At 40.9% G+C, this 22,079-nt stretch overlaps 1 protein-coding gene across 1 annotated transcript in view; it reads left to right on the top strand.

The window, feature by feature from the left end:
• Nucleotides 1–22,079, top strand: part of pdzd8 (PDZ domain containing 8) — a 46,654-nt gene that overhangs the window by 10,342 nt on the left and 14,233 nt on the right. The window contains exons 2-3 of the mRNA XM_056435797.1: nucleotides 629–754; nucleotides 7,264–7,366. Of these exons, the coding sequence (XP_056291772.1) occupies nucleotides 629–754; nucleotides 7,264–7,366 (229 nt within the window). The remainder of the gene's footprint in view (nucleotides 1–628; nucleotides 755–7,263; nucleotides 7,367–22,079) is intronic.

Here is a 22,079-nt window from a genome sequence, read left to right as displayed (position 1 = left end):
CTTATTTTTTTATAAAACACACAATTCAATTGATTAGGCAATGTATGATTGTAATTATTATTTTAATACTCCATTGAAAAAAACAATAACATCTTTGACATTAGTTCTGATGGCTCGTGCAAGGATGTTAAACCCTCATAATGTCCTCTCAATCTATTTTCATATTATTGTGAATACATCTTCGTCAAACAAGACGTAAAACTATGGTGCAAAAATGGACCGTCGTTATGAAACCGACGGGCCGGTAATGGCGATCAGCTCGGGAACAGTCCGGTTTAGTCGCGCAACCAAACGATTCAGTGCTGGCGGAGAAACGTGGCGAGGAAACTTGGATCTTTTTAATTTCCTGTGAAGGTTTCTGAAAGCTCCTCAAAATGTTCCAAAGTGAGAAAACGTTGGATGTGCACAGAAATGCAAAAACCTGATGCACAGACACCCTCCCCCCCTCCCTCCCCATCGCAAAACTCCTGGCTGAAAGAATATCATAAGGTTTTTCAATTATTATTTTTACTGCCGTCTAATGTCCAAACGGTATGTAAAAGTTTAAGAGATGCCCAGTCAGGTCGTCTACATGGATGCCATCGTGGAGATCCTGAGTTGAAAGGCTGTTTCCTGTCTCTCTCCACAGGTACAAGCCCTTCTTCCCGTTCCAAGTGCAGCCGCTGCTGGGCTCCGCTTGTGATTTGGACCTGTCCATCCAGGACAGCAGGCTGGTGGAAGGTCGACTCAAAGTCACTCTCATTGAATGTAGCAGGTGAGACACCGACACCCTGAATGCGTCTTGGGCACCGTTGTCCGAATCCCTCGGTGTGTTTTTGTCTGTGGTCCTTTTGTTCCAGCTTCAGAACATTTAATCACACTGATATTTTAGACCATAGTTTCAGGAAAGACCCTTTCCTGTTTTTAAAATGACAATCGTCACAACCCAGAGTCCCCAGATTTGGGAAGCTTTGTAAAGCTTGAGTATAACAGAATGCAATTTATTATTTATAATACATAAATAATTTATTGTTCAATTGAAAAATGGTAAAAAGACAAGATATTCTATGTTCAAACTGATTAATTTAGTTTTTTTGTGAGCGCACACTCTTGGGATAAGATGCCTCTATGTCCAGGACGCGCTTCATCACCACTTCTTTTCAGCAGCGCTCGGGAGGCATTTGGGAACTGAGGAAACCGATTGTTGAAGTTTTTAGATTCTCTGATGCTCACCAGTCCGTCTCTGTTGCATTTATTCTGCACTTAACAATGCACCACTTATTTTCAATGGGAGACTGCAGGCAGGCCGGTCTAGTACCCGCAGTATCTTCAAGTAACACAGGCAGCATGTGGCTTGTTCGAGAGGAATGAGTTCTAAAACCTAAAAATGAGTCAGCATTTGTACACTTCCGGTGCCCACGTCTCTAAGTCGATGTGTTTTTGGATCGATGTCTCATATCAGGTTTTTGGTTAACACCAGGACTTTTAATGCCAAATAGAAGTGGTGAACATTATCTGAATGTTGTGAAGCGGAAGATTTGGGATGAAACTTAGCAGTGTGTCAAGTCCTTTATTTCATAAATCTGTAATAAGCATTGTGTTTTGTTTTTCAAGGATGGACAGTTTACAGCAGGGGTATTTAATTACAATTCAAGCCAGTCCATAGGGATGATTTCAGTTAGGTTTATTAAAGAGGAAAGTCTTGAGTCTACTCTTAAATGAGGTGACTGTGTCTGCCTTAAGTGGAAGCTGGTTCCATAAAAGAGGAGGGGCTTGATAACTGAAGGCTCTGGCTCCCAAGACTAGGAACCACAAGTGCATTTAGTGAGCACAGCTCTCTAGTGGGGCAATATGGTACTACAAGCTCCTTAAGATATGATGCAGCATCACCAATCAAGGCTTTGGAGGTGAGGAGAAGAATTTTTTTAATGTGATTCTTAATTTTACAGGCAGCCAGTGCAGAGCAGCTAGTGCAGGATTCATGTGATCTCTTTTCTTAGTTTTAGTGAGAACACGGGCTGCAGCATTCTGGATCAGCTGGAGGGACCTAAGAGACTTATTAGAGCAGTTTTAGTAAGCCAGTCTAGAAGTAACAAACGGTGTGTGCCTGATTTAAAAAAATGTTTTATGTAGATGAAAAAATGCAGTCCTTGAGATTTGCTTCACGTGGAGTTAAAGGACAAGTCCCGATCAAAGATAACGCTGAGATTCTTTACAGTGGTGTTGGATGCTAGAGCAATGCCGTCTACAGAAACCACATCACCAGATAATTAATCTCTGACGTGTTCTGGGACGAGTAAAATAACTTTAGTTTTGTCTGAGTTTAACATCAGGAAGTTGCAGGTCATCCATGTTTTTATGTCTGTCAGACATGCTTGAGGTTTAGCGAGCTGGTTGGTCTCCTCTGGTTTGATTGATAGATATAATTGAGTATCATCTGCATAACAATGAAAGTTTATGGAGTGTTTCCTGATAATATTGCCCAAAGGAATCATATATAAGGTAAATAAAAGTGGTCCAAGCACAGAACCTTGTGGAACTCCGTGACTAACGTCGGTGGTCATCGAGGCTTCAACGTCTACAAATACAAACTGAGATCGATCTGATAAATAGGATTTAAACCAACTTAGTGCGGTGCCTTTAATACTAATCGACTGATCCAGTCTCTATAATAGGATGTCATGGTCAATAATGTCGAACGCAGCACTAAGGTCTCACAAGACCAGTACAGAGATGAGTCCTCTATCAGCACTAAGGTCTAACAAGACCAGGACAGAGATGAGTCCTTTATCAGCACTAAGGTCTAACGAGACCAGTACAGAGATGAGTCCTCTATCAGCACTAAGGTCTAACAAGACCAGGACAGAGATGAGTCCTTTATCAGCACTAAGGTCTAACAAGACCAGTACAGAGATGAGTCCTCTATCAGCACTAAGGTCAACAAGACCAGTACAGAGATGAGTCCTCTATCAGCACTAAGGTCAACAAGACCAGTACAGAGATGAGTCCTCTATCAGCACTAAGGTCTAACAAGACCAGTACAGAGATGAGTCCTCTATCAGCACTAAGGTCTAACAAGACCAGTACAGAGATGAGTCCTTTATCAGCACTAAGGTCTAACAAGACCAGTACAGAGATGAGTCCTCTATCAGCACTAAGGTCAACAAGACCAGTACAGAGATGAGTCCTCTATCAGCACTAAGGTCTAACAAGACCAGTACAGAGATGAGTCCTTTATCAGCACTAAGGTCTAACAAGACCAGTACAGAGATGAGTCCTCTATCAGCACTAAGGTCAACAAGACCAGTACAGAGATGAGTCCTTTATCAGTACTAAGGTCTAACAAGACCAGTACAGAGATGAGTCCTCTATCAGCACTAAGGTCAACAAGACCAGTACAGAGATGAGTCCTCTATCAGCACTAAGGTCTAACAAGACCAGTACAGAGATGAGTCCGTCTAACAAGACCAGTACAGAGATGAGTCCTTTATCAGTACTAAGGTCTAACAAGACCAGTACAGAGATGAGTCCTCTATCAGCACTAAGGTCTAACAAGACCAGTACAGAGATGAGTCCTCTATCAGCACTAAGGTCTAACAAGACCAGTACAGAGATGAGTCCTCTATCAGCACTAAGGTCTAACAAGACCAGGACAGAGATGAGTCCTCTATCAGCACTAAGGTCTAACAAGACCAGGACAGAGATGAGTCCTTTATCTGATGTGATGAGGAGGTCATTAGTAATTTTCACCAGTGCTGTCTCGGTGCTGTGGTGTTTTCTAAATCCTGACTGAAAATCCTCAAATAAACTATTATGATGTAGAAAGTCACACAACTGATCTGCGACTACTTTCTTAAGGACCGTAGAGAGGAAGAGGAGGTTAGAGATCGGTCTGTAGTCAGCCAACACCTCTGGATCCAGAGTGGGCTTCTTCAATATTGTCTAACTTATGTTGTGATTTAGTCCCATATTTATTGAAGTACTAGTTGTATTAATGATTCTATGAAGTTCACAACCGACTGTCATTTCAAATATAGAAAGTTCAATTTATTAACAATATTTATTAGAAATCAATGAGAAATTTGTGTGCAGAATGTTTATCTGTGGTTATTAAAACCACTTGTTTCAGCTCTATTCTACTCTACATCATTGTTGGGCAGTGAATGACTTCTCCTGAAATATTCTGATTATTTCGCGCTCTTAGGTTTCATTTATTATATTATTATTAGGGAGGAATGCTCTCATAAGAGTCTCTCCATTTTGGACCACATTTCTCTTTTTGGGGAACATCATGTAAAATATCTCCCCCAGCTACTCGTGCTCTCCCGTCTGTTTATATATCTCTTTCAACAGCTACGACGCTTATCAGAATACACGTATATATACGATCGTCTGAGTAACAACACGTGATATCATTTACAACGCATGTCATTGTTCGGTGTGTTTCCTGGACCGCTGAACGAGAGCCGTAAAATGTATGGCTTCAAAAAGTTTTGACATTTGGTGATTTCTTCAAGTATTATTATAAAGTATAAACTAGAACGGGCACTCGGTAGAGCGCATACCTTCGCAGATCACAAGATTGGGCATTAAATGAATGCATTATGAACATTTTGGAATTAGTTGCATGCCAATTGGATAATAATTGATCGCGCTATGGTAAAAAGAAGATTTTGACCTTTTTATGACCTTGACATTGACCTTTTACCCGATCGATCCCAAAATCTAAGCAAATGGCCCCCGGATAATAACCAATCATCCCACCAAATTTCATGCGGTTCGGTTTAATACTTTTTGAGTTATGCGAATAAAAGGCACGCAAACAAATAAATACACGGCGATCAAAACATTACCTTCCGCATTTTCAATGCGAAGGTAATAAAGCGAGGCCCTGAACACGGCAGTTATTACCCTTCTACCATGAAACTGAGATTGTTGGTTAATTAATAAGATGCACTCTTTGATATTGAAGCCTATCAGACTCGACTTAAACGTTGCTTTTCTGGCTGTCAAACAGAATGTAACAAAGATATAAATGCAGACAATTTGTTTTCATTAAAATAAGGGTATCCGATGCCAGAGAGGCTTTTTGTCACCGACACCAGATCCTGCTGGTTGGGTCGGTATCAGACGGATATCTGATATCTCTATCGCTGCATCTTTGCTTCTGGATCCCCGTCTTCCGCACTGGATAACGTTTTCAAGGTAACATGTGATTTGTTGAATCGGCATTTTTTTAAATGCAGCTCCAGGCAGACTTTTCACAGAAAACGACAAAATGGAAACAATATATATTCTGAATTTGACCTGTTTTGTCATCCTCTCTGCGCCATTATAAAGTGTCTTCTAACCCTACCGAACTCTTCATCAACAGGCTCTCCTTACTGAGATAAACACACACGTGTGTATGTGTGTGTGCTTGGATGTGGTTGATCAGATCAGCCTCATCCATTAAAAATGCATGTCCTGCCCATTAATATCGTACAGACTGTGTTCTTCCTTTGACATCACCTTCCTCTGTATCAGCAGGTCGGGAGGCTGTGTTCTACCCGGCCTCCCAGTTTGAGTGGTCAGTTGGCTCATATCACACCGTGGCTGAATGAGTGGCTGTTGAGGTTTCCTTGTTGTATGCCGTACGTGTTCAGCAGAGCAAGGCATCCACCCACTGAGCAGGAAGTGTGAAATAGTTGAGTCTTATTGAGTAAGGTCAGCATCATGTCACTTAAGATGATATAATATTGCAGTATTCCTGACTCATCGCTTCAGAGATGCTCTGTGGAGCATTGCTCTCCTCTGCCCAGCAGGGGGCAGCAGTAGCCAAATATACATCAGCTTTTCTCCAGCTTCTCCTATGTGGAGATCTCATAAGGATAATCTTGGAAGCTTGGCTCTCTAAATTTGTGATGGGTTTTTTTCTCACTTTTTCCTTGCATTTTATAGATCAAACATGCAATTGATTAACATTCATTAACAGATAATGACAATACAAAGTAAACCTGCTGACGGAAAACAAATGGGAAGCAAGTAGGGTCATTTTTGATTTTTGGCCATAGAAAATCTTTAGCTGTTGACACTTAACTTGAGACTTAAAAATACCGACTACATGATGACACGGCATCATCACGAATGATTTCTAAGAGTTGACAAAGCTTCCTCACGTGCTGAGATGCACAAGCAATAACAGTAAAGTAATCTCCAATCGGTGTCAGGGGATGTCTGAGGATTGGAAATAAAGAGGAATGATGTTCCGTATCGATGCAGATAGTCAACCGCTCTCTCAAATGATTCGGGGGCAGATTTAAGCGTCTGTGGATGAAGATCAATAAAGCCTTTCTGACCTCAGGTTGTGGTTGAGAGTGAAATGTGACCGGATCCTCTTTACTCTTGTATCTCTCAATATAGCACAGCAGTGTTCAGGGTGGTCTCGGTAGATACAAGACTGGTTGTTTAGAATTTAGGTTGCTTTCCATATGACATAACAAGTTATTAAAGGCTATGAAAACATTTAAAATCTTTAGTTTAATTTATTTTATTTTATTTATTTTATTTTTTGTATTTTATTTTTTATTTATCTATTTTATTTGTTTACATTTTTTAAACATTTTTTTTTATTTTTATTTATTTCATTTACATTTATTTAAATTTATTTATTTTATTTTATTAAATGGGCAACAATCAAAGTAAAACTTTAACATTATAACACTCCGTTAATTTGCTTCATCAGGACCGATATGTCATTGTGTGTGATTTGATTGGCAGAAATGTAATATAATATTCCTTAAGTATGTAATCATCTAAAACCACGATTCTGGTAACATTTTATAATAACTGCACGCTATGAGTAAACACTTAATTCATCATTTATAAAGCATTTTTCCACACTTTATAAAAGATGGATTCACCATTTTGTAAATGAAAGTATTATATAATGCTTCATGGCGTGCAGTTACTATAAAGTTTCCTCAGACTGAGGCCTTCATGTCCACATGGGGAGCAGGTCCTCTTCACCACGTTGCACCTCCATGTTTCTACGGTAGCCCCGAACGGACAAACCAAACTCCGCCTTTTGTTGTTTTTGCGCCACCTCAAGGCCACCGTAGTTCTCCGAACTATTTAGAGGAGGTGGTGAGCAGAGGGTTATGCATGTATGACATCATCAGGGGGAATCTGCAACCTGTCAACTAGACGCTACACACGCCGTTTCTTAAGAGACGGATGTACCTGGTCGTGACCTCGTTGGTGTTTCTCGGTGCAGAAGCTCACCGTTTCTCCATGTCCCTGCAGACTGTTCATCCTGGGCTCCTACGACAGAGAAACCTACGTCCACTGCACCCTGGAGCTGAGCAGCCACCAGTGGAAGGAGAAGACTCGCACCTCCATCAAACGGGTGGGTCCTCCGCCCCTTTTTAACGTCACACCTTCTTTCAGCCGTAACCCAAAAAAGAGTAGAAATACAAATCCGCATTACCATGTTCCACTCAATGAAGGAACCAGATGGAAAGTTAGTTTTGGACATTGATGGGACTGGCTTATGTGTCATTAGAGAGATCTTTAGCGTTACACATTGATCCAAAGACCTCTCGATGTACCTGAGGGGGAACAAAGCAAGCGGAAGACATTACTCCTCTCTATCTTTACATATATCACAATTGTTTTGCTGTAAATATCAACCAGAGCTTTTCAAACTGTAACTGAAGTGTTACCCTCACACTTTCTCTAATGACACATATTGGACACTTTGTTTTATTGACACATTTAATACAAGCTTATTTTCATCATCCTCGCACTGATGAGATTGTCCCATCGGTGACATTTGGAGCGGCGCCGAACATTTTCAGGCCCCTCCGGCGAACCTTTTCTAATTGCTGCAATTTAGAGATATAATGGCTATCACATCAGACTGGTTTGGAAGTGACTAATGACAGTTTTAGAGGGAAATGTCAGCCGTAATTACTGGCTCCGGCTCCTGCGAAGCCTCATGCTGCCGCTGTCCATGCCACACACTTCTGAATGACATTTGCAATGGCTCAAAGATTTGTATTGTGTTGAGCAGTAATTGTTCGTCACTGTGCTTTTCACGTGGCGTTTAATGACTTTGGAGTTGCATCCTCGTCCAGCAGGGGGCAGTGACATCTCAGGCCTCCCTCATTACTCGGCACATAACCTGCCTCTGTCAGTTCTGTCATCCCAAAGCAGCAGAAGTACAGTTACAAAACATCATCTGCATGTCTTGAATCAGAATTTTTTTATTGCCATGTATATTTACATATACAAGGAGTGTGTCATGGCGGGTGGTGCAACAATAGACAATGACATTAACAACTAGAACGGGCACTCGGTAGAGCGCATACCTTCGCATATCACAAGATTGGGCATTGAATTATGAAAATGTTGGCATTAGTTGCATGCCAATTGGATAGAAATTGACCGCGCTATGGTAAAAAGAAGATTTTGACCTTTTCATGACCTTGACCTTTGACCCGATCGATCCCAAAATCTAATCAAATGGTCCCCGGATAATAACCAATCATCCCACCAAATTTCATGCGATTCGGTTTAATACCTTTTGCAATACTTGTGCGAATAACACGCACGCATACAAATACACGGCGATCAAAACATTACCTTCCGCATTTTCAATGCGAAGGTAACAATAAACAAACAGTGTGATTAAAAATCTGAATATAAGTATGAGATAAAGTGCACAGACGGCAGTGGAAGTGTATTTAAGGTGAAGTTATGTGTATTTAAGTATATTTAAGTGTGTTTTAAGCGTGTTTAATTGTGTTTGGGTATTTAAATGAAGAATTAAGTGATGTGCAGGGGGGTGACCGGAAGGAAATGTCCTGGGGATTACAGAGTCAGTCAGTGGGGTCAGTTGGGGTTCAGAGTTGATGTTTTACTTTGAAAATACAATCTGAAATGGTACAAATAAGTTTATTTGTGGAATTGTTGTCAGGAAACATTCAAATCAAATGCGACACGAGGAGAATGTGTGTCTGTAGTGTTGGCTCACAGTTTGGTTTATTTATGTGTGAAAACAAAGCAAACCCTGTTGCATAATCGATGGCTGAAGCCATTGAATTAATCCTTGGGCGTCAATGAAAAAGGCAAATATTCAACTTTGCTTCTCAGTTATCGATTCATAAATCATAAAATAGTTTATTCAAAAAAAGTCTTTAATCGGGATGCCGTTCAGAGATTCAGTGCAATAAAATGAAATAAAAAAATCAGCTCTTGGGGTTTAGGTTTCTTTAAGTCCAAAATGTGTGTAATTGTTCCATTTCATCGTTGATTTAAAGACTCTCGGGCCGTCACTGAAATTGCTTCTATAACTCAAAAAACCATTTGCTACACAAGAAAAAACTGCAGTTGTTGCACATGTACACAAATACATACACGCTTTCTCCAGAACTGACCTCCCGGTCGGTAAAGGTGCAGCCAGCATCCAGTGACTAATGAATATGGGAACCGTCCCTCCCCAACAGTTAACCAATACAGACATCAGCACAGCCCTCTCCAAGTGGACCCACTTCAAAGAACGTAAAAAAATAAATATATAGGCTTCGAAATGCAGATTCACAGTGGCATTTGAGCCTGGTTTATCAGACCGCTCCTGTCTGCCCGTCCCCTGCAGGACTCTGTAGTACGGATTAAAGGCTATACCATCTAGAAAAGGTCAATTTGCCATCTTTCTGGCCCCCCCCCCCCTCGCGATGATTGTCAGGTATGAGCTTCCCTCGCGTCTCTTCTAAAAAAACAGCCGCTTGTCTTGTGTATATTAATGTTTTTCATGCAAATGAATATCCCCCTGGTGCTTTTCACCGGACCATGTGTGCGTCTTCCCAAGTTGGGGAAAACCACTCTTCTCAGGAACTGTGTTCAACATGTTTTTGCGGGGGGTGGGGCTGGTTTAATGGCTCCATCTTCCAAGGTTTACGAGGTTATGTTATTGTCATTGTACAACAATGCAGATGTTAATCCCATATTGAAACATAAGAACAAAAAAACAAGGCATTTATATATTATAGATGGCAGCTGGCCGATGAACGAAGGCGTCTCACAGCCTGCTCTTTAGTCCGTTGTACAGTAGCCGAGACGTCTATGACTTTTCCAGACAGCAGCACGGTGAACGAGCCGTGGCCGAGTGGGTTTTGTCTTTTTTATTTAGCCTCTTCACAGCGTGTCACCAAAACCCTTCATGTGCTCTCTGCACGTAGGGTCATTGTTTGCCACACGGCCGATGGCGGTAGCTCCGTGTGAAAACGACGCAACGGAGTTCCCTTCGTGTTTGGGGTGGCAGTCGGGTGTGTGCAAAGTGAACAGAAGCACACGACCCTCGGGGGCCACTGTCCAAACCTAGAGTGGAGGAGCTGCCTGGGGTCTGTTTGTGAGAGTGGGATCATCGTTTGCTTTCTGGTTCCACACGAAAAAAAAGTCCCAAAAGTAAGTCACAAGCTGTTCAAGTTCACAGGGTGTTTGTCCAGTGTTTCAGTTGACAACTGTGTGAGTAAAACAAATATACTGTATTAAGTACCCAAAAACAATACTTGAGTAAAAGTAAAGGTACCATGCAGGAAAATGACTCTTAGAGAATACTACTTGGACTTAAAGTATCTGATATTTACTGTAGTTAAGTATCAAATGGAATTTTCTGATATTAAATGTACTTAAGTATTGAAAGTAAAAGTACACGTAAATGCCGTTTTAATAAAAAAGCAAGGGGTCAGAATTGTGAGAATTATGAAGTTTATTCATTAAAACATTTTTTTTTTTTTAAAACAGTTTTGATTTGACTTTTTTAATGTGCTGTGGCCACTATGACGAAATAAATAGTTGTGTTGGCCATGATCCATGCAGGAGCAACAGTGTTCAACATAATGTATCGTACATGCGTGTTGTAAAGGCAGAAGAGAGGAGGAACGAAGTCCGTTTTTTTATTTTTTGCAATAAGGAAAGTTGTGACGCAACTTTTCAGGGAACTCTGTGACACAAGATTCAATGAAAGTATACATCACACCATTACTTATACGACATGAGGGTTACGCCCCTTAGCCCCCGGTCAAGCAAACAAAACGAGAACTTACGAGAACTTCACAGAAGTTCCTTCTCCTTCGTCCGGAAGGGTCAGCTCCTTATCTTGATCAAGACCCGGAGACCTCGTATCTGCTTCCCTTCTCCCCCAGCGTGGAATACGATTGATTTTACGAGAGCAGGCTGGTCTGCTCCGTATTTTTCCACGACACTAAATCACTCTTCCATAAAACTCCTGATCACCGTAGCTCCATTTCCCCATAACATGAGAGTACTATATTTTGGTCTCATGATACATTTTTACCTTCGCATTGAAAATGCGGAAGGTATTGTTTTGATCGCCATGTATTTGTATGCGTGCGTGCGTGTTATTCGCATAAGTCAAAAAGTATTAAACCGAATCGCATGAAATTTGGTGGATGATTGGTTATTATCCGGGGACCATTTGATTAGATTTTGGGATCGATCGGGTCAAAGGTCAAGGTCATGAAAAGGTCAAAATCTTCTTTTTACCATAGCACGGTCAATTTTTATCCAATTGGCATACAACTAATGCCAGAATGTTCACAATTCAATGCCCAATCTTGTGATATGCGAAGGTATGCGCTCTACCCAGTGCCCATTCTAGTTTTTTTCTGTTTTTGTCGTGAGTATAATTATACGGTGTACCGATACTAAAAAGATACCGCGGTACCCGTACGTTCAAAACGCTAAGTTTTTGCAGATTTTTATTATCGATACTTCATTAAAATAGCGCTCGCGATCAGAGCGCACTCACTGCGCCATGAATTAAGATAAAATATGAACTCTAGAATCGCTCATACTTATGGAAGAAACTCTGTCGTCGTCTGGTCAGACACGGACAAAAGGCCGATATGGCCGTGTATAATCGATGCTATGATGGCACCAGGTAGTTTTCATTAATATCTAGCTGTAGGCTAATATTAATGACATTTGTTAAGTGTTGAAAAAGCTGGGCAGGAACAAGCTGGTACAAAGGGAACCATGCAGATGTTTTAATTATTACTATTCCAGATTAATGTACCGGTATTGTATTTTTGGTATCGTAAGTGTCGGTTATAGTGATATTTATGGCAGATATTGTATGGAAGTTATAATTTTGATATTGTGACAACCCTAGTAGCGAGTAATGAAGGTTTTGAATCAGTCAAAGTATCAGTTTTCTTAGCAAAATGTATAAGTAAAAGTGACAACGCTGTATTTAAGTATCCTTTAGTACCTGGAATCACATACAGGATGTTTAAACATCAACTTTAGTGGCACATTCATTCATCCTGCATCCTCAAACAGGTTGTCCTTATAATCTCACCAACACTTGCCCTTCAAGAGAGGGGGTGGGGGATGGACAATAGTGCGTTCTCTGTCCATTCCATTGTCGTCAATGTAGACTCGTGCGACAGGCAAGGCTCAAAGGCGAGAACAGGAACGTTCCCAGCACCCTGAGTTACAGGATGGAGCGCCTCCCAAGCAACCTGGATTAAAGAAGGGTCTTTTTGTGTTTGTTTTTCAAGGTGTAACATGTGAATGGCCCTTTGTTTGTCACAGAGCCACTTCAAGCGTATGGTCATGTTCCAGTTGGCCCTCGGTGCGGCGCTTCATGTAGCCAGACTTTACCGTCCGCGATCGCCGTCACCCTTTAAATGAGCCGATGCTGTGTGCTTGTAAACCTTTCTTTTTGTTTCTCATTTAAATAGGCTGGGTTAATATGTCGGAGAATATGAGCTTATTGCAGATGCAATGTATTGGCCAACGATAATATAAACCAATGAACGGGTTGGAGAGAAATTCCAAAGATTCTGTATGTTTGAAGTCTTTCACAGTCGGTGTTGCTGTTCCACAGTTTGTCCACCAGAGTGTATTTTTCTGAAATATGTTGCTCAATTCATGTCTTCTTTAACCCTCCTGTTACCTTAGGGTCAATTTGACCCCATTCAATGTTTAACCCTCCTGTTACCGTAGGGTCAATTTGACCCCAGGCTGTTTTTCACTGTCAAACATATAAGAAATATCAACTTTTTTTTTATATTTAAAGGGCTATTTAGGTAGTCAACAAACAAACATAAAGTACCTCACACTTAAACTTGGAAAACAATATTAATTCTAATAATTTCCTGGAGGTTTTAATTGCTGGGGTCAAATTGACCCCAAGGGTAAAATATGTCAGTAAATATAAAGGTAACAGGAGGGTTAAACATTGAATGGGGTCAAATTGACCCTAAGGTAACAGGAGGGTTAAGAAAATGTCATGATATTGATCAAACACATGTGTGTGTGTGTGTATGTATTTATATATATATATATATATACACAGACATATATATACATACATACACACACACACACATATATATATATTTACAGATATATATACACACATATATATATATATATACACACATATATACACACACATATATACAGGACTGTCTCAGAAAATTAGAATATTGTGATAAAGTTCTTTATTTTCTGTAATGCAATTAAAAAAACAAAAATGTCATGCATTCTGGATTCATTACAAATCAACTGAAATATTGCAAGCCTTTTATTCTTTTAATATTGCTGATTATGGCTTACAGCTTAAGAAAACTCTAAAATCCTATCTCATAAAATTTTAATATTTCCTCAGACCAAGTTAAAAAAAAGATTTATAACAGCTGAGTGTTTGTCAAGGCTCAGGAAACCCTTGCAGGTGTTTCGAGTTAATTAGACAATTCAAGTGATTTGTTTAATACCCTACTAGTATACTTTTTCATGATATTCTAATATTTAGAGATAGGATATTTGAGTTTTCTTAAGCTGTAAGCCATAATCAGCAATATTAAAAGAATAAAAGGCTTGCAATATTTCAGTTGATTTGTAATGAATCCAGAATGCATGACATTTTTGTTTTTTTAATTGCATTACAGAAAATAAAGAACTTTATCACAATATTCTAATTTTCTGAGACAGTCCTGTATATATAATAAATATATGTGTGTGTGTATATATATATATATATATAAAATGTTTGTGTGTGTATATATACATACATTCATTGCAGCTCTGGATAAATTCTCCTTGACGTAATACATGTGTTATGTCGCAAAGGAAGACGTGCCTTTTATCTTTGCCGCCTCCCATTGGTCAATGTTGACTTCAGCCACTTCATTGTGCTGTGTGTGCTCGCATCTGCACAGACCACCTGTGAACTGGGAAAATGAAGCTTGTTCCATTACAGAGTGTGAGCTTGGGTGGGTGGGTGTGTATTTTTTATATTTCTGTATTACTCATTTATGGTGTGTTGAGGTAGGGGGGGGGGGGGGGAGGAGGCTCTGTCAGGCGTGTTTGCACATCTGCACCGTCGATTCCATCGTCGGCCCTGGAAGCTGATTCCTGCTGACAGCTTGACCGAAGGGACATTCACAAGAACACTGCGGCTCGACATCACGTTGTGTAACAACAATTGTTTGCACTCGGTGGTTGGCTTTGTGTCGTATGAAAGCGGTGTGTCTATTTACAGCTGTACGAGGCCCAATGTTCCGCTGGATGTTGTGTGTGTGGTCAGTCTCATGGCCCCAAGCTCAAAATCATCCAGTTTGGCAGACTCTTCCCAGGCACAGGTTTTTTTTATCCACAGCAACATGTAACGTCAGTGATTAGGAAGTCAGGAAACGTCTTGATCTGTTTAGGGCCTCTGTCAGAGAGCACTTTCCAGGGTTAGACCAGTAAAAGCCAGACATTTGCCCTCAGTTTGAAGTACAGATTGCATGAATTAGATAATTTATTTGCGAAATATATTTATATATTTCAAGTATTGGAGTATTTAGCAACTTTGGCTCACGCTTCTCAACAGAATTTCAAATTGAAGACTCATTAACACAAAATGTGGCCAAAATGTGGCTTTTGGCTTCCTGCGTGCAGCAGTAGTCGGAACGCTGATACCTTGCGGCTGCATTATATTTAAACATTTTTATAATTTTTCATGCACCCGATCGGACTGTTGGAGCCAAAAGAACAAATATCAGGATTCGCTGGTCCTCGTGATAATACCGATCATGATTGTTCAGAATGCGTATATACACACGCACACATTATATACAGGATATTATTTTGATATCAGAAGTTATCTGCATCATTCAATACCTGCGAATACATTTCTTTATCTGAAACACAGAGGAGCACAGTGGAGACTTATAAAAGGGAAATCCAGTTTTCTGTGAAAACTTGTATGATTTTAAAGCCACTTCCAAGAGCTTTCATCTTGTGTTGATTCTGGCGGCCCCTGTGGATGAAAGTGGTATTGCTTCCTAGCACCTGGGTACCTTTTTTATAGCAGGGTCTGACAGTCCTGGTCCGGGTGTTCCCTTCAGTGGGCCCAACAAGCATCAAGAAAAAAGTGATTGTCAATGTTGAATTCAGAGAATTTATGCCATAGAACTTCCTTTTATTTTATATAGTGTAACATGTTTTTAGGTGTTAACATTTGACTAACTTTGGTTAACTTTTTACGTGCTACAAGCACCGCAGTTGCTGAGTGACGCCCGTTGTTTTTGTTCCCGTGTAGCCTAAATTAGCTGATGAATGATCTGAAATCTGACTGTCAATCTCGTATATTATCTAAAACTTCTATGTTCATAAATTATATTTTCAAGACTTAAGCAATTAATGCAGATGTAACTAGAATGGGCACTCGGTAGAGCGCATACCTTCGCATATCACAAGATTGGGCATTGAATGATGAACATGTTGGCATTAGTTGCATGCCAATTGGATAGAAAAAAGAAGATTTTGACCTTTTCATGACCTTGACCTTTGACCCGATCGATCCCAAAATCTAATCAAATGGTCCCCGGATAATACCCAATCATCCCACCAAATTTCATGCGATTCGGTTTAATACTTTTTGTGTTATGCGAGTAACACGCATACAAATACATAAATAAATACACGGCGATCAAAACATAACCTTCCGCATTTTCAATGCGAAGGTAATAATTGGAAAAATGTTGAGTGCGGATATCTTTTCATAACTTTCATTTTATAATTGTATAGATTCTACAGTCTGATGGCAGGATATAGTACATTATACAGGCACACATGGAAATTAATGATTGTGACTGTACTTGACTGCATACGTTTACCTTTTCTGTTATCAATTAACCCAAATTTGATCTTTATTCAAGACGACAAGCGTTAGAATAGCTTGCGATTTTAAATACAGAAAGCTACCGTAATACTGCACGTGACATTTAAGCCGCGGTAACACACACACACACTCGGTGCTAAACATTTGAAATGGAGACGGTAATGAAGTCTTTGGCAATTTTGTTGCAAATTTTTGTTCGTAAGTACAAAAATAATGGCGCTTGGAGACACATGCTGCATTGATTGAATGATCTGTACGCTTAGTAGTAATCAGCGAAAAACTGTCCATTCAGCGTTCTGCACTTTGTGTGTATATATGTATATTTTTGGCACTTTGGGGAGATTGTGGCTGTCCTTCAATCAGAGGATTGGCGGTTTGATCCCCGGCTCCGTTAGTCCGCTAGCCCAAGTGCAGTGTAGGAATGGTTGTGAATTTTGGATGGTCGTGATGGGCAGGTACCATTAGTGTGTGTGTGTGTGTGAATGAGGACATGTAGTGTTAAAGTGCTTTGAGTGGTCAGAAGAAGTACAGACCGTTTACTTCTGTGGAAGGACAGCAGTTTGTGTTTCAACGTCTGTTTGGCTCTTTGAGCTTTAAGATTAAAAAAAAAAGCAATTCCAAAATATTTTAACTATTAAATGAGGTTTTGTTCCGTTCAGCTTGAAACCGTTCGAGAGTCTTTGTCCACAGATGTCACCCAAGACCTCAGGAGCAGCCATCGCACTATCTATGCTGTAGTCTATATTCAACAGGCGTGTACGCACGCACACACACACACACACACACACACACACACACACACACACACACACCCCTACCTCCCTCCCTCCCCTCCTCATCATCATTTTGGTAGTTTGATGTTCCACTTAGGGTGTCTTTGTGTCTTTAATCTGCCCCGAACACCCGATGAAAGACAGTTGGGTTGATACACACACACACATACATACACACGCACACACAATGAGTCATTTGGTGCTTCAAGCGCCAGAGAGGCCACATGTTCACTTTCCATTCAGGGCTTGTCAGAGTACACGTACAGTAGGAGTGAGCAATATTGTCACGGTAAATTCAATTTTAAATCGACATTGAATCATCGTGCAACTCAATTGATGGATCAAATAGTAAATGTTCACATCTGGCTTTGACTAATCCAGCAATTAAAAAGCTAATTTGAATTAGACTAGTTTTTATGTGAAGAAAAGTGAATGCATAAACAACTAGTCCTGGCTAGTGACAACGGTAAATAAATCTCCTGAATTTATATTCATTTTGAAATACCCTTTTTTTAATTAAACCCCAACCAGCCACTGTGTGCGTGTGTGTCAATAATACATTGAGACTTTTAAAAACCTCTGCTGATGTGACAGACCTTCACCTTCATTGAGAAAAAACTAGGATTGAAAAAACTAAACCAACGCAATGAAATGGTCTGATGCTCTGCGGAAGTCTTTCTATCTGGAAACTAGACAATGTATTTATGATCCGTCTCTCCTTTAAAAAAAAAGAGAGAAAAAAACGAGACTAGGACCGCGTTGTTTGTCGTGTCAACATGCACACCCGGCACATAATCAAATGGCACTTGAAGGAGCCAATCGCCTTTTGTCGTTTTTTTCGCTACGCACACATTGACGGGTAGACACACTCGCCGTTCGTTTCCGCCTTCGCCGGGGCCAATTAAACGGCCTGTTCTAATTCTGTTTGACAATGGCCGGACCGCGCAGCAGAAAGCAGATTAAAGGCATGAGAGGTTGGTCCCACAAGCTTGTTTGTTTCTAATCGCTTCTCCCACGGATCAATTCACCTCCGAGCAAAACTCGATAGACCGGCCGCCCTGTGCATGACCGGCAGAGCCGCAGCCACATTACACCTTTTCTCTCCATTTTCATTTGGAGTGTGTTCCTCTGGCCCTATAGGCGTGGTCTGTCGTTAGAGGAGACATGGATGATGCTCACTGCACAGGGCCTAAATGGGTCTACTGGACTCCATGTAAGGCCCATACTGATTCGTCATTAGCCAGATTTCAGGGCAGTTTTCAAACTTAACGGATTTAAATGTTCCTGTATTTTGATAGTCATTCAAAAATGGGAATAATAATATTTGTTATCAATATAGTACCACATTGTGCTGGGCTTCGGTTTGGTTGGAGATACATTTCTATCATTTAAACTGGACCTGTTGACCCCCGAGTATACTTGGTATTAAAGTACCTCTTTTCTTTCTGGGAAACCTTCTATTGATTGAATCGGGGGGGGGGGGGGGGGGGAATGGTCAAGTATTGCCTAACATGTCTGTAAATAACTCTATAAAAGGTTTATTGTTTTGTGTTTGTCTGCTTTATTGTTTTTTGATTTACGTCTTTTTATTTTGTATTATTTGAATAATTTATAGACGTTTTAATCTACTACCTCTTTATAGTTAAATTAGACTTTTATTTTGATAGGTTAAAAGGAAGCGCACTTTTATTTTAAGTTGAAATGCAAAGGACGGATGGACAGAAGCTAATTTTTTACAAAGTGTTATCGTTTTAATGGACCCGTACGAGGCGAACGCTCTTACGCTGGTGACGAGGTGGTGATTGTTTACGAGTTTTAATTCATGTTTATTCACCTAAAGAGAGAAAATAAAGAAGTTTCACCAGCAGAAAGTTACACGCCGATCCGTTACAGTACACGTTGTCTGAGGTTTTAACTTTTTATGATGTGCCTCGGAAGACACTCGATAAATTCATCTAAATGTTGAGGAATCACTCCGAACTCCCTGTCTTTCCTCGAAGGATCTGACTGCTGACGTGACGAATGCTCGTCTGTTTTCCTTCTGCTGTGTCAGTCTTATTTAGAGTGATGGTAACCACTCACTATTTAATCTTTCCCGTTTGTACTTCTCCTTAAGAGAAATTATATTACATCGGATCTATTGAGCAGCAGCAGAGCCAAATGAAATAAAAAAAGAAACTTCATTTTGGTCGTGCTTCTCCTCCCTGGATCACTGAAGGGACGAAGAGTTCTTGTGATTCTGGCGTTTTGCATCGATCCTCCGATTTTAACGTGACGGCGGGGACCTCATGCTAATGATTAAAGGTGCGGTCACACCAAAAGCGTTGCCGGTATTTGCAACGCTTTACTCGCGTGAGTTTTCTCGCGTGACCATTTGTGGCTTTTCGCTTCACTCGTGCGAGGGGCGGGGCTTATCTATGTGGCTTTGCTCCGTGGAAACAGTTATCATCTCCTTCATCCACCATGAAGAACTAACCACTAGTTCTGCTTTATACTTGTTGAGGACATCCCACAAACGTCGGAATATCTAACGCCCTCGTGTTTCGGTTCATAACATTAATATATATATTATATATTTATACACGACATCACCCGTAGGCTCACGCAGCTCGGTGACTTTCACCTCTACGTCTGAATAACTGTCTCTTGCAGCTCCATTAGAGCAGCGGTCAGATTCACCAACGGCGGAGCGTCTCAACGCTGATTGGCTCTCTCAACTCGGCGTCGGGCGGATTCTTTTGCCAAAGTTGAAATATTTCAACTTGAGGCGAATATTCGCAACTGTCGCAACCGCTCGCGTCTGTACGTTGACGCACCTTTTAGACCTGTTCACCGAACGGGCTGCACATCGGCGTTTCACACCTATCGGTTCCATTTCTCAACCTGTGGTCGTAGTTTACAATTTAGTTGTCATTCGTTACTCCAGGATGATGACTCATGACGATCATTATTTTTCATTTTTTTATGTCAAAGACGGACTAGAAAAAAGGGGCCGTGTGGGCGACCTCGACACTGTTGCCGTCTATACAAGTGCAAATTAGGCAAAGCACCTTTTTGTTAGCCAGCATCTCCATGGCAACTCCTTTGTCCTTTTCAATGCTTTTGAAACCGGCTTCCTATGATAAAAAGGCAACTTGACAATTCAGATTGAGCCACACGAGTGTACAACTAAACCTCATAGTGATTTATTATCTCACTCTTTCTGGAGATACACTACCGTTCAAAAGTTTGGAGTCACTTAGAAATGTCTTTATTTTTCAAAGAAAAGCACTGTTTTTTCAATAAAGATAACATTAATCAAAAATACACACTATACATTGTTAATGTGGTAAAAGACTATTCTAGGTGGAAACGTCTGGTTTCTAATGAAATATCTCCAGAGGTGTATAGAGGCCCATTTCCATCAACTATCACTCCAGTGTTCTAATGGTACATTGTGTTTGCTAATCGCCTTAGAAGACTAATGTCTGATTAGAAAACCCTTGTGCAATTATGTTAGCACAGCTGAAAACAGTTATGCTGGTGATATAAGCTATACAACTGGCCTTCCTTTGAGCTTGAAGTTTGAAGAACAAAATTAATACTTCAAATATTAATCATTATTTCTAACCTTGTCAATGTCTTGACTATATTTTATATTCACTTTTCAATTCATTTGATAAATAAAAGTGAGTTTTCATGGAAGACACAAAATTGTCTGGATGACCCCAAACTTTTGAACGGTAGTGTACATGGAAAAAAATCTTCTTTTAGATGCGAGGCACTGCCGATACTCGTGCTCGGTGGCGTCGTCGAGCCCTGGTCCAACAGAGGGCTGCTCTCTTTTAACAAGATGATGCTGGCTCACGCGACGCTTGAATGAAGTCATATTGCATGGAAACATCCAGATGCTATCTTGACGGTCCCTGCTGTGTGCCGCGGTAGTTTTTAGGAAATCTAAAATGTTTCCGATGCTTTTCTCTGTCCACTCGACGACTCGCGTCTGCGACGCTGTGTTTGAGAACACCGACCGGAAAATGTGCGTCAGTCTTAACCGGCCTGCTATACCCACGTGAACACCTGAGCGACCGGCCGTGCACCCCCCCCCCCCCCTCAGCCCGCTCCCCCCCCCACCCCCATCACCACCTGTGCTGCTAATTGGATGTGGCAAGGAATTGCGGCGCACTTGCCTCGCAGCGACTCGTACCCTATAACCACACACAAATTGATCTGACATGTGGTATTATTTTAAATTACCAAGCGGTGCAGTGACGGGGAAAAGGATTTGCTCAACCACCCCCCACCCACCCCCACCTCTCTGTCTCACACACATACATACACACCCTCCCAGACCTGCTGGAGAGCAGAGGGATGTTCAGCCAAGCAACAGGAGAAGCTGCTCCGTCCGAGCTATCCGTCAAGCAGCGGTTTAAGACCGGCCTGCAGCCAGCCGACTCTCCCTGGAGATTGCTTTCAGTCTACACATAACCCTCCGATGACTTATTCCCACGGAGGCCAGTGTAACCCAATATAACTGTTATAGACAACGGTAGTTTACGACAACTAAGACTCCGGACTTCAGACTCCGAATTACAACCGCAAGCTAGATCACGTTCACTCGCCATTTGTAATCTCCGTTCTGAGTTTATGTGAGAATGTGGTTCACAGAAGCTCCTTTTCAAGCATACGCTCACTCTGGTTGTGAAAGTATTTCCGGTTATTTATTTTGTAGCTGCTATCTGCTTTAAAGAGATGGAAACTGAACTGTAGCCGTGTCTGAAATCCCTCCCTTGTTCATCCGGTAGCTTCCCGTATAGTAAGCAGTCAGTCGATTGAGACTCATTGCATTGGGAATGTTGGGAACATTTTCAATTCCCTCTTGATATTTTTATGAGCAATATTTTTCAGAATGATTTGAATGAAAACCTCCAATTTAAACATCTTCACACATGCTGATTTTAGATTTCTGCACAAGAACAATGATATTTTGTACAATGAGCTTGTTAAACTGTTCCAGGTCGTAGTCGGTACCATTGACAGTCCACAGTTGTAATGCTCGAGGACAAAAAGCAGTGAGGCGGCGACCAGTGTGAGCTTCATTGTCCAAATGAAAGCAGCAGGTGGTCCACCCCAGTTGAAAACACTTGGTGGATAAATCAGGGGGATGC

This window comes from Pseudoliparis swirei, chromosome 17 (genome assembly GCF_029220125.1).
Source record: "Pseudoliparis swirei isolate HS2019 ecotype Mariana Trench chromosome 17, NWPU_hadal_v1, whole genome shotgun sequence".
In the NCBI taxonomy this organism is placed as follows: domain Eukaryota; kingdom Metazoa; phylum Chordata; class Actinopteri; order Perciformes; family Liparidae; genus Pseudoliparis; species Pseudoliparis swirei.
Note: the sequence above shows the minus strand (reverse complement) of the source record. Positions and strands in the feature narration are given on the sequence as shown.